Source organism: Acanthaster planci, linkage group LG02, assembly GCF_054643075.1.
Source record: "Acanthaster planci isolate LZ-2023a linkage group LG02, COTS_SCS, whole genome shotgun sequence".
NCBI lineage: Eukaryota > Metazoa > Echinodermata > Asteroidea > Valvatida > Acanthasteridae > Acanthaster > Acanthaster planci.
The window spans coordinates 702,005-718,486 of record NC_141778.1 but is presented as its reverse complement, the minus strand read 5'-3'; the positions used below and the strand labels follow the sequence as shown (position 1 = coordinate 718,486).

General features: G+C 41.0%; 2 protein-coding genes across 10 annotated transcripts in view; one reads left to right on the top strand and one right to left on the bottom strand.

Annotated features, from left to right (window-relative positions):
* LOC110989898 (mucin-5B-like) overlaps positions 1-9,119 on the bottom strand; it is a 71,220-nt gene extending 62,101 nt beyond the window's left edge. For all 3 annotated transcript variants that reach the window (XM_087133531.1, XM_087133533.1, XM_087133532.1), the window contains exon 1: positions 9,095-9,119. The gene's annotated coding sequence lies outside the window, so the exon portion shown is untranslated. The remainder of the gene's footprint in view (positions 1-9,094) is intronic.
* A 136-nt stretch (positions 9,120-9,255) lies between these two features.
* Positions 9,256-16,436, top strand: dtwd1 (DTW domain containing 1). 7 transcript variants are annotated; one of them, XM_022254593.2, is made up of 6 exons: positions 9,294-9,310; positions 11,902-12,076; positions 12,184-12,371; positions 13,089-13,229; positions 14,275-14,719; positions 15,326-16,436. In XM_022254593.2, exons 3-6 carry the CDS (start codon positions 12,198-12,200, stop codon positions 15,580-15,582), a joined length of 1,017 nt encoding a protein of 338 aa, XP_022110285.1. In that variant the 5' UTR covers positions 9,294-9,310; positions 11,902-12,076; positions 12,184-12,197; the 3' UTR covers positions 15,583-16,436. The 7 variants fall into 7 exon arrangements, with proteins under 7 accessions (XP_022110280.1, XP_022110281.1, XP_022110283.1 ...); XM_022254587.1 differs by lacking the exon at positions 9,294-9,310 and adding an exon at positions 9,321-9,433; XM_022254588.2 differs by lacking the exon at positions 11,902-12,076 and having other exon boundaries at positions 9,256-9,310.
* Positions 16,437-16,482: the final 46 nt, after the last annotated feature.

The following is a 16,482-nucleotide window of genomic DNA, read 5'->3' as shown; positions in this document are numbered from 1 at the left end:
ATTGAAGGCATGTACTACACATGTATACAGTGCAATGTTTCGGAATATGGTGCCTTTGGAGACCCACGAGAATGGGTTGAATACATGTACATGTAGGTCTCAACAAGGATTTCACAAAACTGATATTTGGAAATCGCTCAGAAAGAAAAAATATTTAATGCGCAAAAATCCATCGCAAATTGAAGTGTTTCATGTAAGGGACATTCGGTCAAAACTTCAGTTCAGGAGAGTGATTCATGCTTGGGACCATTTTGAAACATTGTTTCATACCCTACTTTGTCAGTACTGGTACACTGAACAAAGCCATGTATCCACAAGGATACAAATTTTGGAATATAAGCTCACTGCAGCATGTATGGTATTGTTGCAACGTTTCTCACACACAATCTGGTATTTACATGATAACAATATCCGTCAAAATGTACATGTACAGTATGTAAGAGGATGTGGTCAGTCCAACCTTCATAGCTGTGATATCCAAATGGACTATCCAGTCCGAGAGGGAACAAAAGGGGGCGTGATTTAAATGAAATTGACAGTCCTTTAATGCCTTTTGTACCAACTCGCATGCATGTAGGTGTGCAACTGCAAGTTTATGCACATTTGACCTGGAGCACAGTTAGTACGTGCAATAAATTTACACTGGAATGTATGATCTTCATGTGCGTGCTCGCCAAACGCATGCAAAAACAAGGAATTGGACACCTTAGTCTGGTTTGGTTTTACTAAAGTTTCCAAAATCTGTACATTCCAGTACCTATGTAAATCCTTTAGGAGGAATTATGAGAAAGCAGGCAGCTAGACATGTACATGGCAATTAGTCAAATGAAAATCCAGAAGAGCTTCCCAGAAGAGACTGAAAGATTAGAGTAGTCTCATGTCAGTCTTCATTTTGAGTCTTAACAGTGTTATTTATTTCATCTAGTAACAGTGACAAAAAAAATGGTTACACAAGGTACCAGTACTAGTCTACGTGAGAGGCATAGATGACTTTACACTTTTCCAATTATTGCTTTCCTCTTTTCATTGAAATGTTTCAAATACAGGTTTTCAGGCATTTGACGTCAGTGAATACATACATGTACATAATGTGTGTCAGCAGGTGCACGTACATACACTGTAGGCAAGCACAAAAAGACCAGGTTGAAAAATGGAAAGAAGTGTTTAAGCCCCCAAGCTGTGTTGCCTGGCTTACATACAATGTACATGTATATGTCTAGGTTTGTAATTTCAGCTGTGTAAAATGTACGACCACCTCTAAATGTCAAACCTGTTAACTGCAAGTACATGTAAATGAAGCCTGCTATAAAATATATTTATCCACTTCACTCAATGCGATGTCACCAACATGTAACAGCTTAAATTAGTATCTCTTACATCTAAAATAAATACAAGTATGCTTCAGGTCCTATTAATATGAGACTAGAGATTATCCGCCTCGAGCACAAGCACCCCTTCCTCAGTTGCAGTGTTGTATTCGAGTCCATCACAAGTCCTATCACAAGTCGTATCACAAGTCCTATCACCAGTCCCATCACAAGTCCTATCACAAGTCCTATCACAAGTCCTATCACAGGTCCTATCACAAGTCCTATCACAAGTCCTTTCACAAGTCCTATCACAAGTCCTATTACAAGTCTTTTCACAAGTCCAGTCACACATGTACATGTAGGTCCCTTCACAAGACCAGTCATAAGTAACAGGGTAAACAATGACAAAAGAATGCTTTAAGACTGAATGACTTGTGATGGACTTACTGGTACAGGGACTTGCGATGGACTCGAATACAACACTGATCAGTTTAAAAGAACCACGTTGGTTGGGACACCAACCACACACCACACATTCACTGACATTTGTTTTATTTCTGTTCCAAGATGCATCGGTATTACAAGATGTTTTTGTTCTTCATAATTTTCCAAAAAGGCAGAGGAATTAATGGTGACAATTGTGCCTCCTTATCCAGTTTCTCCACTGCACAAACTTTGATTTAACATTATTATCAATACTAATGCAGTGCTATAGATAGGGTGACAGCAACACAACTTTCAAGTTCTATAGTTAGGGCTTTGTATCCGGCTGTGCAAGTGCAAAGACTTGTTCATCAATAGATGATTGATACAGCTGACACAAAACCCATTCACAAGCTGCCATAATACGTACACAAGCACCAATGTGAACTGGTAAAACTCTCATTTAGCAGGCTGCTGTATCAGTGTTTTCAAAAGGCTGACCATGATTTGGATAACAAATTGAAACCAAAGATCGTACAGCAACACACTGCTTTGAACAGGGAAAGTTGAATAGGACTACAGACAGGCCCATGGTCAGGCACAACTCGAAATACAAAGTGACTTAAAGTTTAAAGGGCTAAAAAAGTGTAAGTTTGGAGGTCATACATGTAAATGATCACACCATTATTCCATTATAAACCACTTAATAGTTCTATGACTGTCTATTGATGATCATAGGGCCCTGTGGAGAAATATTGGTCGAGTTTGGGTGGCCTGTTCTTGACACGGGTTTCTTGTTCTCGCGCTCAAACGGCGGGAACACGACTCAAGAACACTGTTCTCGGAACAGGATCACACACCACCTCCTCATCAGGGTTTTACAGGAACACACAGAAAAACTCGTGAGATTTTGATTTTTGAACAGCTGCAAAAAGTAGAAAGATGGCTTCCAAAGCCATAGACCATGTAGACAATGGGAAGTTTTGCAAAATTAACATTAATTATTTTCCGAAACACAGAAATGAATGTTCCTTTTTATATAGAAAAGAATTCAGCCCACCCAAACCTTAACTCTCGAATAATGTACATGGACGCCGCCATGTTGCATGTTGTTTGTTCCCGGCGTTTGAGCGGCCGACCCACGAACAACAAATGGAGCTGTTCGTGAACATACAGGAACAAGCTGCTTGAACTCGGCCTTTGGTTGTGCTAAACACACTTTGAATGGCAATGGATGAACATGAGCAGACACTGCCAGACACTATACTGTACACGCCAAACAAAATAATAGTTATGCTTTCTATTGTAAGGAAAAAAAATTGGTGGGGCAGGCGGGTAGTATCGTTTTTTTCTTCTGCAGTTTTGGGGTCAAATATTTTAGGGTGGGATTTTTTTTTTAATTAAAAAGTGAGTTTGATGGTTTATGAAAAATTTTTCAGCTATGTAAGAAAGGCTAAACAGCAAAACTAGAATGTAATATCTATGGTCAAGTGGCTTAAAACATTTATAAATATCTGTAGAGGAGCAGGTTGGGTTGGGTTTTAATAACTCATACAGAAACTAGTTTCTCCATGAGTCTGCCAAAACATGTCTTTATCTGCACAAACATACCTTTATTTACATGAAATGAAAGACAAAGAAATTAATTGATACAGCTAAAACTTATACAAGAAATTGTAAGGTGAACTCTTCTCCGCCAGCCTGCAGCATGCTGTCCACTGCCATGATGCATGCAAGCACAAGGGTGCATACCACTAAATGGACAGATTTCTACGCACGAGCTCATTAATATTTTGTGATCCCTTTGGGATTTTACAATAAGAGGTCATAGAGATTTTTTATAAATCACAAATTTGGGACTTCTGTTGTCCAACTTGACATACATGTATTTCGTTCACCAAAGCCTTCAACCCATGGGCCTACATGTCTTTTGCTATGAGGTGAGCGGCTACACTGAGCTGAGTGTAGAATTTTACTCCTATTTTGGGACTGTTTTCAGTGAAGGGTGAATACAAAAATTAGCGGGCCTAACCCCTGTAAAATTGGAAAGAAAAATGAGCTTCTGGCCATAATCTTGAATTCCCAAAGGGAAGCGGGAGGCCAACCCCTCCTTGAGAGTCACCAGGTGGCGCTGTTTCGCACTCCTTGAGAGTCACGAGGTGGCAGTTTCTGTCCAATTTTGCACTGTATACTATGGGCGTGCAACAACAACATGCAAGCTTCAAGCACAACATGCGTGATGTGACGTGCGAATGAAAGCAATACATAGTCTGAATCCCAGACTGCTTATTGCATTTAATATCAATGATACATGTACGAGTAGTTTACTTACCAGTACAGTGAGCAGACAATATGCAGCAACGAATAGTAGCAACAGACAATAGCAGGTGTCATGTTAAACTCTGAATGGGCCCCGTGTAAAATCCATGGGTGTGTCATGCATTTGTATGGTGCTTGATCATGATCACAGCAACAACTATCGCAAGACCAGTTAACATGTGAAGAGACGTCAATTTTCAAGCTAAGAAAAAAGTAAAAAATCTAAATGCATTACAAAGCTTTGTGTCTAAAAATACAGAAAGCATGAGGGTCGGCAACATTATCTTTTAAGTTTTTTTTTCAATAAAAAGATTTAGGGTCGCCCCAATTTGCTAGGCTGGGGTGGGTAACAGGAAGCACAACTATTATTTTGTTTGGCCTATGGAGACTCACATTATTTCATGACAATAGAATTTAGCTTCCCACTTGTGTCAGCACACCGATAGACCTGAATGACACCCAGCATTCTCTAGGGATTTTAACAGCTTCACATATTCAAATCACAACAAATTTAATTGTTATTTGAGGTTGTTAATCAGTAGATCGGCGACAGTCGTCAAGACACAAGGGCTTATTCAGGGGAGCCAACAGGGATTATTCTAACCCCCCCAACAAAACAGGCCCCCCCCCCAATTTTTATATTTAAAAAAAAAGAAAGGTGATTTGTTTGCCTTATTTCATTTCTCTTCCTTCCCAAGATTTTAAAAAGCCCCCAAAATGTAGCCTCATTTCCCAGACAGGCAACAGAATGTTATGTGAAAATATCTCATTTTAAAAAGCCCCCAAAATGTAGCCTCATTCCCCAGACAGGCAACAGAATGTTATGTGAAAATATCTCATTTTAAAAAGCCCCCAAAATGTAGCCTCATTCCCCAGACAGGCAACAGAATGTTATGTGAAAATATCTCATTTTAAAAAGCCCCCAAAATGTAGCCTCATTCCCCAGACAGGCAACAGAATGTTATGTGAAAATATCTCATTTTAAAAAGCCCCCAAAATGTAGCCTCATTCCCCAGACAGGCAACAGAATGTCATGTGAAAATATCTCATTTTAAAAAGCCCCCAAAATGTAGCCTCATTCCCCAGACAGGCAACAGAATGTTATGTGAAAATATCTCATTTTAAAAAGCCCCCAAAATGTAGCCTCATTCCCCAGACAGGCAACAGAATGTTATGTGAAAATATTTCCAAACTTTTTGACCCTCCTCCCCAAACAAGTTCCTCCCCCCCAAAAAAAATTTGGTTTTAGACCCCTTGTGCACCACAAAGTACTTCAGATTATTCACTGGCTTTTCCGTGCAGCCATGAATGTCTGGGAACTTCTTATAAATGTACATGCACAGGGAAGAGCGTGTCTCTTTCCCACTTTGACAAGGACTGGGACAGCCAAAACAATCCAGCTTGTAATACCTGCTGCATAACACCAGGCCATGCCCACGGTATGTCTGAATAACACCAGGCCATGCCCACGGTATGTCTGAATAACACTAGGCCATGCCCACGGCATGTCTGAATAACACCAGGCCATGCCCATGGTATGTCTGAATAACACCAGGCCATGCCCACGGTATGTCTGAATAACACCAGGCCATGCCCACGGTATGTCTGAATAACACCAGGCCATGCCCACGGTATGTCTGAATAACACCAGGCCATGCCCACGGTATGTCTGAATAACACCAGGCCATGCCCACGGTATGTCTGAAAAACACCAGGCCATGCCCACGGTATGTCTGAATAACACCAGGCCATGCCCACGGTATGTCTGAATAACACCAGGCTATGCCCACGGGATGTCTGAATAACACCAGGCCATGCCCATGGTATGTCTGAATAACACCAGGCCATGCCCACGGTATGTCTGAATAACACCACGCCATGCCCACGGTATGTCTGAATAACACCAGGCCATGCCCATGGTATGTCTGAATAACACCAGGCTATGCCCACGGGATGTCTGAATAACACCAGGCCATGCCCACGGGATGTCTGAATAACACCAGGCCATGCCCACGGGATGTCTGAACAACACCAGGCCATGCCCATGGTATGTCTGAATAACACCAGGCCATGCCCACGGGATGTCTGAATAACAATAGGCCATGCCCACGGGATGTCTGAATAACACTAGGCCATGCCCAAGGTATGTCTGAATAACACTAGGCCATGCCCACGGGATGTCTGAAAAACACCAGGCCATACCCAAGGTATGTCGGAATAACACTAGGCCATGCCCACGGGATGTCTGAATAACACCAGGCCATGCCCACGGGATGTCTGAACAAAACCAGGCCATGCCCACGGTATGTCTGAATAACACTAGGCCATGCCCACGGGATGTCTGAATAACACTAGGCCATGCCCACGGGATGTCTGAATAACACTAGGCCATGCCCAAGGTATGTCTGAATAACACTAGGCCATGCCCACGGGATGTCTGAAAAACACCAGGCCATGCCCAAGGTATGTCGGAATAACACCAGGCCACGCCCACCGTATGTCGGAATAACACCAGGCCATGCCCATGGTATGTCTGAATAACACTAGGCCATGCCCAAGGTATGTCTGAATAACACCAGGCCATGCCCAAGGTATGTCTGAATAACACTAGGCCATGCCCACGGGATGTCTGAAAAACACCAGGCCATGCCCACGGTATGTCTGAATAACACCAGGCCATGCCCACGGTATATGCAGTGCATCAGTACACTGTATTAGCATATGGCAGCCATGGTACATGTATATGGCGCGTACATGCATGCTGTCAAATTGATCCCGATAATGTTGATACAAACACCATCAAGGATGATATGCAGTGACTAACCATGTCATTGTGCTTTTCACTGTGCTTGTCATCGTGCTTGTCATCGTGCTTGTGCAGATACCGGTACAATACTGTCATTACAGTCATGTTACGGTTACTGTGCTATAGCCACTGCATAATAATACATTAGACAGAGAATGCCATGAATGGTGCATCCTAATTTTGTGCACAACCATGACAACCAATACACGTACAGCCTTCTTTCCCTAAATCATTAAATCCGGTAGCCTAATTTTTTTTGTGTTGTAAATATTTACTTTTAACCATATACATTGCATGTACTGTACATGTAGCGGAAAGAGTTCCATATACCACATATAGGGACAACACTTGATGGTCCTCAATCCTGTGCACAAACCTGGTTCCATATACCACATATAGGGACAACACTTGATGGTCCTCAGTCCTGTACACAAACCTGGTTCCATATACCACATATAGGGACAACACTTGATGGTCCTCAGTCCTGTGCACAAACCTGGTTCCATATACCACATATAGGGACAACACTTGATGGTCCTCAGTCCTGTGCACAAACCTGGTTCCATATACCACATATAGGGACAACACTTGATGGTCCTCAATCCTGTGCACAAACCTGGTTCCATATACCACATAGGGACAACACTTGATGGTCCTCAGTCCTGTGCAAAAACCTGGTTCCATATACCACATATAGGGACCACACTTGATGGTCCTCAGTCCTGTACACAAACCTGGTTCCATATACCACATATAGGGACAACACTTGATGGTCCTCAGTCCTGTGCACAAACCTGGTTCCATATACCACATATAGGGACAACACTTGATGGTCCTCAGTCCTGTGCACAAACCTGGTTCCATATACCACATATAGGGACAACACTTGATGGTCCTCAGTCCTGTGCACAAACCTGGTTCCATATACCACATATAGGGACAACACTTGATACTCCTCAGTCCTGTGCACAAACCTGCAAGACTTTTCTGGAAAGCAGGAGTCTGCCATGGCACATATAGGTAAAGGGTGAGGAAAAGACTGCATGAAAACATTTTTTTCTGAAAATCAATTCTTCATGACATAGTTAATCAAATAACATTGTTATTCAAGTGAAATTTTACAAAGTTCATACTGGTAACTAAATATGAATGGCAAATACATGCATGGGGAAAAACTGATAATTTTAAAAGCATGTGAATATTTTTGACCTAGGTCCACATGGGAAAAAATGTTCCTTTTAAGGACACATTCTCTTTCAGGGAACTGGTTTTCTGAGTTCCCGAGTTGTGATACATGTACATGTGCATCTCTACTGTTTACGGGAAAATTAGTGTTTTCCATATACATGTAGCTACACTACACAGTGACTACAGTACTACTTCCAGAACTGTTAGGTTTATACAAACCTTCCAGATGTACAAACTCCCATAAACACTTTTTGGCTGTTTTGATTGTGCCAACTTATCCTTCCATCACAGCTATATGTGCAACCAAATTTCATACAGTACATGCCTTCTTGGCGAGGTTAGATGTCGGGTGGGGAGGTTTATTCACCTTATATCCTCATTAAAATGGTGACATTCTTGAGCATTTTGCCCATCCACACTACAGAAAATCAGCAGCATTGTACTCTCCATAACTGTCAGCTGTGCGACAGCTTGACCAATCACAACACAGCTCCTATCTTTTCCCTTTAGTTTTCCTGACACCACAAAAATGAAAGCTGAGCCTCTGATTGGTTGAGTTTTTATTCCTCCATATTTGAATGGAAGCAAATTGGACCTAACATGGGTTGTACATGGCTTTAAAGTATATCATACTAAGGTCTGTACAAACATGACAAATCTTACAGCTGTGGAAGTACTAAGTACCTCTACTCATTCCCACAATAGAGTCCCAGCATTCCCATTTAGGCACCCTGTCATCCTGCTGGCCATGGTCCATTGCATGGGACAGTTCGGACATGTAAAGATGCAATGTACCTCCAATTTTCTACATGCAACATGTAGGCCTATGCCTATTTGTGCTTTTAAAAAAACCAAACAAAAAGTAACGATTGATAACGTTAATGACCAATGTCATCAAACCTAAATGCAGTGCTGTTCCGAGTGATCACCTCATCAAATGAAACCAACACAGAAAGAGATTGTGCAGTGACAGTATCACAAACATTAACCGTGTTATTATTCCCATACTTACTAAGTTAGAAAATACCACAAGAAACTAACAACTTACAAAATTCATGAAGTTACAATGTCGCTTACAATGTCGCGCCTCCGGCCGTGTTGTAAAAAAATCGCGTTGATTTAGCACTTGAGGGCGCTATTTATCATCGCCAAGATCAAATGTCGATACAGCTCAGTAAAAAAATCGCGTTGATTTAGCACTTGAGGGCGCTATTTATCATCGCCAAGATCAAATGTCGATACAGCTCATCGCTTGTGTTTATATGTAGGTAGGCCTCCCGAGAGTTACAGTGTACACGTTACAATGAGTTACAATGTACTCTGAATAATCATAATGATATTTACTGAATTATTATATGGAAACTGAGTAATTCTCACGGGGTTACAGGTCGTATTCATCTCTTTTCATGCTTTTCTTAAATTAGGCCTAGGCCTACAGTACATGATTGTCATGATTGTAGTACTAGTAGTAGTACAATAGTAGTACTACTACTAGGACCTAGTAAGTAGTATAGTAGTAATATGCATATCGGTTACGCAGTGGCTGTTGTTAGCTTATACCATTAGAAACCAACATAAAAACAGTTATGGTATAAAGCATGAAATTTAGGTGAAAAAAATAAAATACTCCATGTGCAGATTCAAACTCACACACCAGTGGTTCCAGCCCTGACCACTCGATCACAAGCGTTCAGTGATCCAAGAAATTTAAAAATATATAAACCGTTGTGATGATCAGCTACTTCATCGCACTTGCACAGTTCAGTGCCGTAACGATAGCCATTTCGTATCAATTATCTTGCCAATGCTAAAACTATGTAATGTTTATGTGAATGTGGTATGTGTACTGTGTAGTTATGTAAGTGGGGGTGCTTTTTAGGGACTCCCATCCACCCTTATGTGGAAAAAAAATGAACGGGTACCTACCTGTACTTATTCGTGAAACCTTGGGCATATTGGAACATTGGACTAATTGCAGCATACCCTGCCATTCTAAAAAACGACCAGTAACCAGTCATTCCCCTGGAATGACTGGTTACCAGTGGTTATGTGGGTACAACGTGGAAATCCCTTGACAAGAGTGTGACACTTTGACCTGTACCTGGCTATGAGGTTGATTATGTTGGGTGGCGGGTATTCTGCAATTGAGCTGGGACATCAAAAGGCACACATTACTGATTTTTGGTGTGGGTTCCTTATCTACAACATGAGGTCAAGGACATGATCATGAAGGACATGTGCGTGCACACATAGGCCTATGACATATATGTACCCATAACATGCATGATTGATCTGTCATCTTAGTGTGCCAATTTTGACAGCTTGACAAGTATCAAGAGCTCCGATTTTGAGTTAGGCCCAAGTCCCACATGTAGGGCTGTAGTGGCTCTCTCTTACAATCTGTCTCTTAAAGTCATATCTGTGACGACAGATAAGAGACAGATTGTAAAAGAGAGCCACTTCAGCCCTATGTGTGGGGGCTAGTTAGGCCTTTTTAAATGTTCTGTTGGCGTCCCATAATAAACCTTATCGCAAATACTGCATGGGTGATTTAGCACAATGGTAGAAAGGCATTTTAGGAAGGAAAAGGGGGCAATGTTTGCCCCTTTCTCCTTCCCACAATGCCTTTCTACCATTAATTGTGTAAAATCACCCATGCAATATTTATGATAAGGCTCATCCAGAGAGTCTCGGTGGGGGTCGGTCCGAGTTGGACGGTCTGAGTTAGCATTGGTCTGACTGTCTGAGTTGGTCCGCATTGGACTCTACAAATCGCCTTTTTGAACATTTGGACAAGGTCGGGTCTATTGCCTGACCATGCCGACCATGGCCAAATGCTAAAAAGGTGATTCGTAGAGTCCAAGTAATATTGGGACTAGGTCCAAGGGGACGTGATGAACATGTACTAAGAATTTGCTTAAAAATAATAGAGTAGCTCTGGTGGTACAAGAAGCCTTCACTACAGCCTAGGCCAAAAACATGTCTGCCATTAGTGGCTCTATGCTGCAGTTAACCTATGGCATATGCCTAACTCCAAGCTGTGACTTGAGGGGTTTGACATTTTATGGGTTCGTAATACTGTGTGTTTTTGACTGCAGCCCTGTTGTGTCAAATCAGGGTACATTTTTGTGTTTAAAAAAAATAAAATCTTCCCTCAAAAAGCCATCAAAAGTGATGTATATCTATTGAACTCCTATGACCTATGGGTTCAGGGCTGTGTGACCAACTATTTCTTGAAAGAAATCAGAGCTTTTACATGTACTTACCACTCTCACATTCTCCTGACAAAAATGATGCAAACACATCACACATTGCTTGCATTATCACCCATAAAAAGTCAAAGCCCTTGAAGTCAAACAGAGTCGTGACTTGGAGTTCTGCAAGTACAGTTAATCCAGACATTGCCAGAATTCTTTGCATGACTTATATTGTTTGATATTAACCAATAGTTAGCACTTACTTAAATAGGCCCTTCTGTGTTTATTGATTACTGATTTTTAAATCCATGTAGCACCATTTTACAGGTTTAGGATCAAAGACAAATCTAGAGATGTCACTGGGTTGTACAACGGTTGCTTGATCAAGCAATAATAATGTCATTTCTATTCTCACGAGATTTCAGAAAGTTTCTGAGATTTCCATCCTTGAGAGTCTGAAAACCTACCAAAAAACTGCTTTGCTAGCTGAATTCACTAACACGAAAAGTGACTGAAAATTTAATATTACTGGGATAGATTCCATCGAGAAATCTTGGTGATGCATTTTCCAAGTACCCAGATGGAGGAAATGTGGGTGTTGGATTTTGGATAGCACAAGTGATGTAACTCTTGGAAATCATTGCCATTTTTACTGAAGGCTCAGGCTGATGAAGAGATAGAGGTCATCCAAGAGCCATGATCTATGAGATAACTGAAAAAGTACGTCATTGCTACTTGATCAAGGCATTGTTGCACCGTCAAGCGACTTTACTCGATTAAGCTTTGGTCCATGACCTGGTCTGGGGTAGTGTGCATTGACTTCGGGCCTACTGGTAATTACCTGTCCATTCTGTGATTTTTTTAAAAATAAATCTCATTCTAAAATCATTCACTTCAGAAAACTTCTGAATCTGTGTCAGTTGGTTTGTTTTTTCTTCAGTGAGTGAATGAGGCATGGATGTTGCCAGTGACAATCCCTTTGAAGGACTCAAGATAGACTCCCATGATCCTTTGCGTAAAGCTACCAAGAGAACACCATGCCCAGAATGCAGTGCTTCTAGGAAATATTTCTGTTACAAGTGTTATATTCCAATGCCAGAGATTGCTGGGAAATTCCAAACAGTCAAGGTACATCCACCAAAGAATATCAGCAGGTTTGTCTGCACATTGCATGGCAATTAGATCCAAATTCCAGCTAGATTGGTGTGTTTCAGTCTGGTTCTTTCCTTCTTTATCTGAAATGATGTTGCATTCATAATGAACAAATCCTTGCCATTTCCTGGGTGACACATTACATAACAAATTTCGTCAAGAAAGCACCAGATAGGCCAAGTCTAAATTTTCTCCATGTTTTTGAAAATTCCTATACATTTGTCATTGACATAAATGCAGTTTGGGTGTGATTTTGTCAGTTATTTTTGCCCGCTTACAAGGTTCTGTTTGCTTTGTATTTTTATGGTTGGACATCTGAGAACTTCTTTGTTGCATTGCTGCATAGTATAGCATACAGCAACAACCCAGCACAAAGGGTCATGTTTCCTCTTTGCTGTATGACTACACCACCTTATTCATGCCTGTGTGACATCGTGCCATTTTGACTTTCTCAAGTCAACTACAGTGCATGTGCATTAACCAGAGTTGTAATGACTCCAGTCAATGACTTGACTCGAGTCACATTTTTGGGTGACTCGTCTCGAGTCACAAAAATCAGTGACTCGTTACAACTCTGGTATTAACCCACAGGTCAGGCAGGTTTTCTTTCTGAAGTTGGAGCCTTACATGTATGTGCATCTCAAAACTTTCTGTCCATACATGACGTGATTACTTCTCTCCTTATTCTCTTAGCTTCCTCTGAAAGTTGACATCATTAAGCACAAGCAAGAGGTTGATGGGAAGAGTACTGCACCACATGCCAAGATCCTAGCCCCCGACCTCGTGACCATCTACACTTACCCAACTATTCCACCATATGAGAACAAGGAAAAGGTTTTATGGCTTTGTTTAAAGGTTGTGGCTGTGACAGGGAATAATATATGGGTCATTCTATAAATTCGGGGTCCCATTTTTTTCATGTCCCTGTCACATCTGACATGATTTTGTAATTTAAGAACACATTCTCTTATTTCTAAGAGTGATGAATTAATGCAAATTTCCTGCCAAACAAAATAGAAATAGTTTGAAATCAATTTCGGTGATATTTCCATGTCGCACTTCTGGACCCCGAGTTTATAGAATGACCAATATGAGTCTGTGACCGCCTGTAACTACTGGCTGTAACCACTTTGTATACATGTAGATGAAAGTATTAAGGCCGGTTCATACTCGCTGCGTATTCACTGTGTATGCAGCGCGAAGGTCTATTTTGAGGTGTCTGCCGTGCGTGAAGGAAAGTGCAGTGCGTAATGAAAATGTGCACCCTTGCACACAGTTTGTGAAAATAATGGATAGTGCGTGTGCACCAAATGTATGTGTATTTGGACAAATTGAAATTGTTCAATTTTTGTCGGATACACACACGCAGCTGAGACTTGAGAAAATATGGAAGTGAATGTTAAATGTGGTGATCACATTACGCACTGCATGTGTGCAAACGCAGCGAGTATGAACCTGCCTTTACAGCCAATGTGAGCCACAGCCTGCTGATTCAGACACAACCTTTTTATTTATTCCATGTGAGAGTTTGGGGGAAACACGCTAGTAACAAACGGATGAATGACTGTTGATTTGGAAAGCTGGCCAGGAAAGCTTCCAATTGGACATTGTGTATATGTATTTATTGAGTTATCAAGAGTAACGGTAGAGTTGTAGACATTAAGAAATTGGATAAGCTTATGCTAAGAATTTAGTCTTATAGCCTGTGGGTAAATATCATGATTCATAGTCATGCTGGAGATTCATTGTCAACAAGGCACTGATGGCTTGAATAATGATGTTGGATTATGGTGCTTGGTTTGTAAGCAAGAATCTTTGCTGCAATAGCATTTTGTAAGAAAATGTTGCCTTAGACATTTCTGTTGTTGCTTATTTTCAGTTGCTCCTTGTGTTTCCGTACAAAGATGCTATTGCACTGGAGCAGCTGATGAAACACAGAACATCAGCCAATGAGAACAGTGATGCAATGAAAGAACAACCTCAGATACACTCCAATGGAATCCAGGAAGGAAACATTATACATTGTTCCCAGTTAGAACCGAGTGTGACTAAACCAAGTTCTTGCAGTTCCGTTATCAGATTGGATATGGATCCACAAGGATCGGCTTATTTGCAGTCATCTGACCAAGAGAATGCACCCCACAACTGCCACCAAAAATGCCAGAGAACCTTTAGTGAAACTCTAGGTGAAGGTGCAACTGGGCCAGATGAAGCCCATCATGGTGCCAAAGTTGAGTCTGAGGAAGGCCTGTTTGAGCGAGTGATTTTCATCGACAGTACTTGGGCACAGAGTCATGCAATAAGTATAGATGAAAGACTAGCAGGTAAGTCACGTGACAATTTTGTGCCAAACAGTAACTGCAAAAACTTTTTGTCAAGCGTCATCCCAAAAGTTTATACATGCTATTTTCCAGCAAATTAACAACTCTTACACTAACAAATACTTTCCTTTAATGCCAGCATTTACCACATTTGTATAATTCAAATAAATAACCACTTAACACTGGAAGGTGTGTCAGATTTTTTGGGGGGGTGACTTAAAAGACCTTGGTGTTATATACCAGGCAAGATATGGGACGGAGGGGTACCCCCTTACCTGTCCAATCCCTATACACACTCTAGACTATTGTTACCTAACACATCCCACCTAGAAGTCTGTAAAGAATTCCTGAGATTCCGATCAAACAATGACCGACACAAAGGCGGGGGGGGTTCACTCTGTCCCATATCTTGCTTCAAATGTGGTGTTATCAGTCAATTCAATTCAAAAATGAAAGCTGCATTGAACTCCATTTGCTTGTACAAGACCTGGAAAAACCAAAGATATTCTTTACATTTACTTTGTGGGGAGTCCAAACCACGTAATTTGCTTGTATGTCCACTAACAAATTCAAAACTCACCAATAAACACATCTCTTTGTTTGTTCAAGGAATCAAACGTGTCATTTTGAAAGACAGGGAAACAGCGTTTTGGAGAAAGCAGCATCGCAAGCCACGAACCTACTTAGCTACCATAGAAGCGATCTATTACTTCATGGTTGACTATCATACGATTATCTTGAGGAAGCTTTACAGGGGTCAGTATGATAACCTGCTATTCTTCTATAGCTTTATGTATCATCTTGTCAAGAAAGCTGCCAAGGAGGAAGAAAGTCAAGAAGAAATCCATCCAGTAGGGTTTTCCTAGACAATTCAAATCAAAGTGGCCCACTTGCAATTACATGTATTTGTAACCGCGTCAGGCTTTTTAGCCACAACTGCTTCCCCACTGGTGAAAAAGTAAATGAAAAATAATTTTTTTATTTTACCATTATTTTTGCGGGAAGTTTCCACATACCCAGGTGCAATGACTTAACTCCTGAAATCACATTAGGCATGCAGTGCTGCCACACTGGTTTACGTCTAAAACACTAGACCTCCCCATGACAACATGGCCATGTACAATGTGTGTAGGTAGGAAGACAAATGTGAGAAATGTCACAGTCATTACTTGACATGGATTGAAAGTGGCAAAATGTTAATGAAGATTTTAGGAATTAGGTTGCTAAACTTGTTGGCTTTCTATGCATTTTTAAAATGTCCACAAAGTATTAATTAGAAGACCAAATTCTAGTGTTTTCAGTAGTGATTTGTCCATGACGTCACCGTGTATGCACACTGGTGTTCACTGGATATTTACCATCATTAATTCATCACCAACCCAGGGAAACCCTGAAGGCAGAATGTTTATAGTAATAAATGTACCTGATCGAAGAAACCCACAAAGGGACTTTTGTTCAAGTGTAACCTGACCTGTGTGATTATAAAATCCCAATTAAATCCAACATGTGCCATCCTCCGTATGCCAAATTATTTCACAACTCTATGAAAAATCAGAGCTGATGGCAAAGTTCTTTCCTTGTTTGTTACTTTAATGTGTGGTAGAGGTGTAAGCATTTAAACCTTTCAAGGGTCAGTTTTTTGAATGTCAAATTCATGTTCAGTGTTTTTCTAATTTCCTTTGGCCATAATAAATCTGATATAAAGAAGTTCACCCCTTGATGAGTGTGTGTACACAACTGATTGCCTTTGGATACAGTGTGTTCAG

Bases quoted from the DNA above. Each gene is read 5' to 3' on its own strand.
- dtwd1 (XM_022254588.2), top strand. From the start codon at position 12,198: ATGGATGTTGCCAGTGACAATCCCTTTGAAGGACTCAAGATAGACTCC. The intron at 13,230-14,274 runs GTTTTATGGCTT...GCTTATTTTCAG, and splicing joins CATATGAGAACAAGGAAAAG to TTGCTCCTTGTGTTTCCGTA. The intron at 14,720-15,325 runs GTAAGTCACGTG...TGTTTGTTCAAG, and splicing joins TATAGATGAAAGACTAGCAG to GAATCAAACGTGTCATTTTG.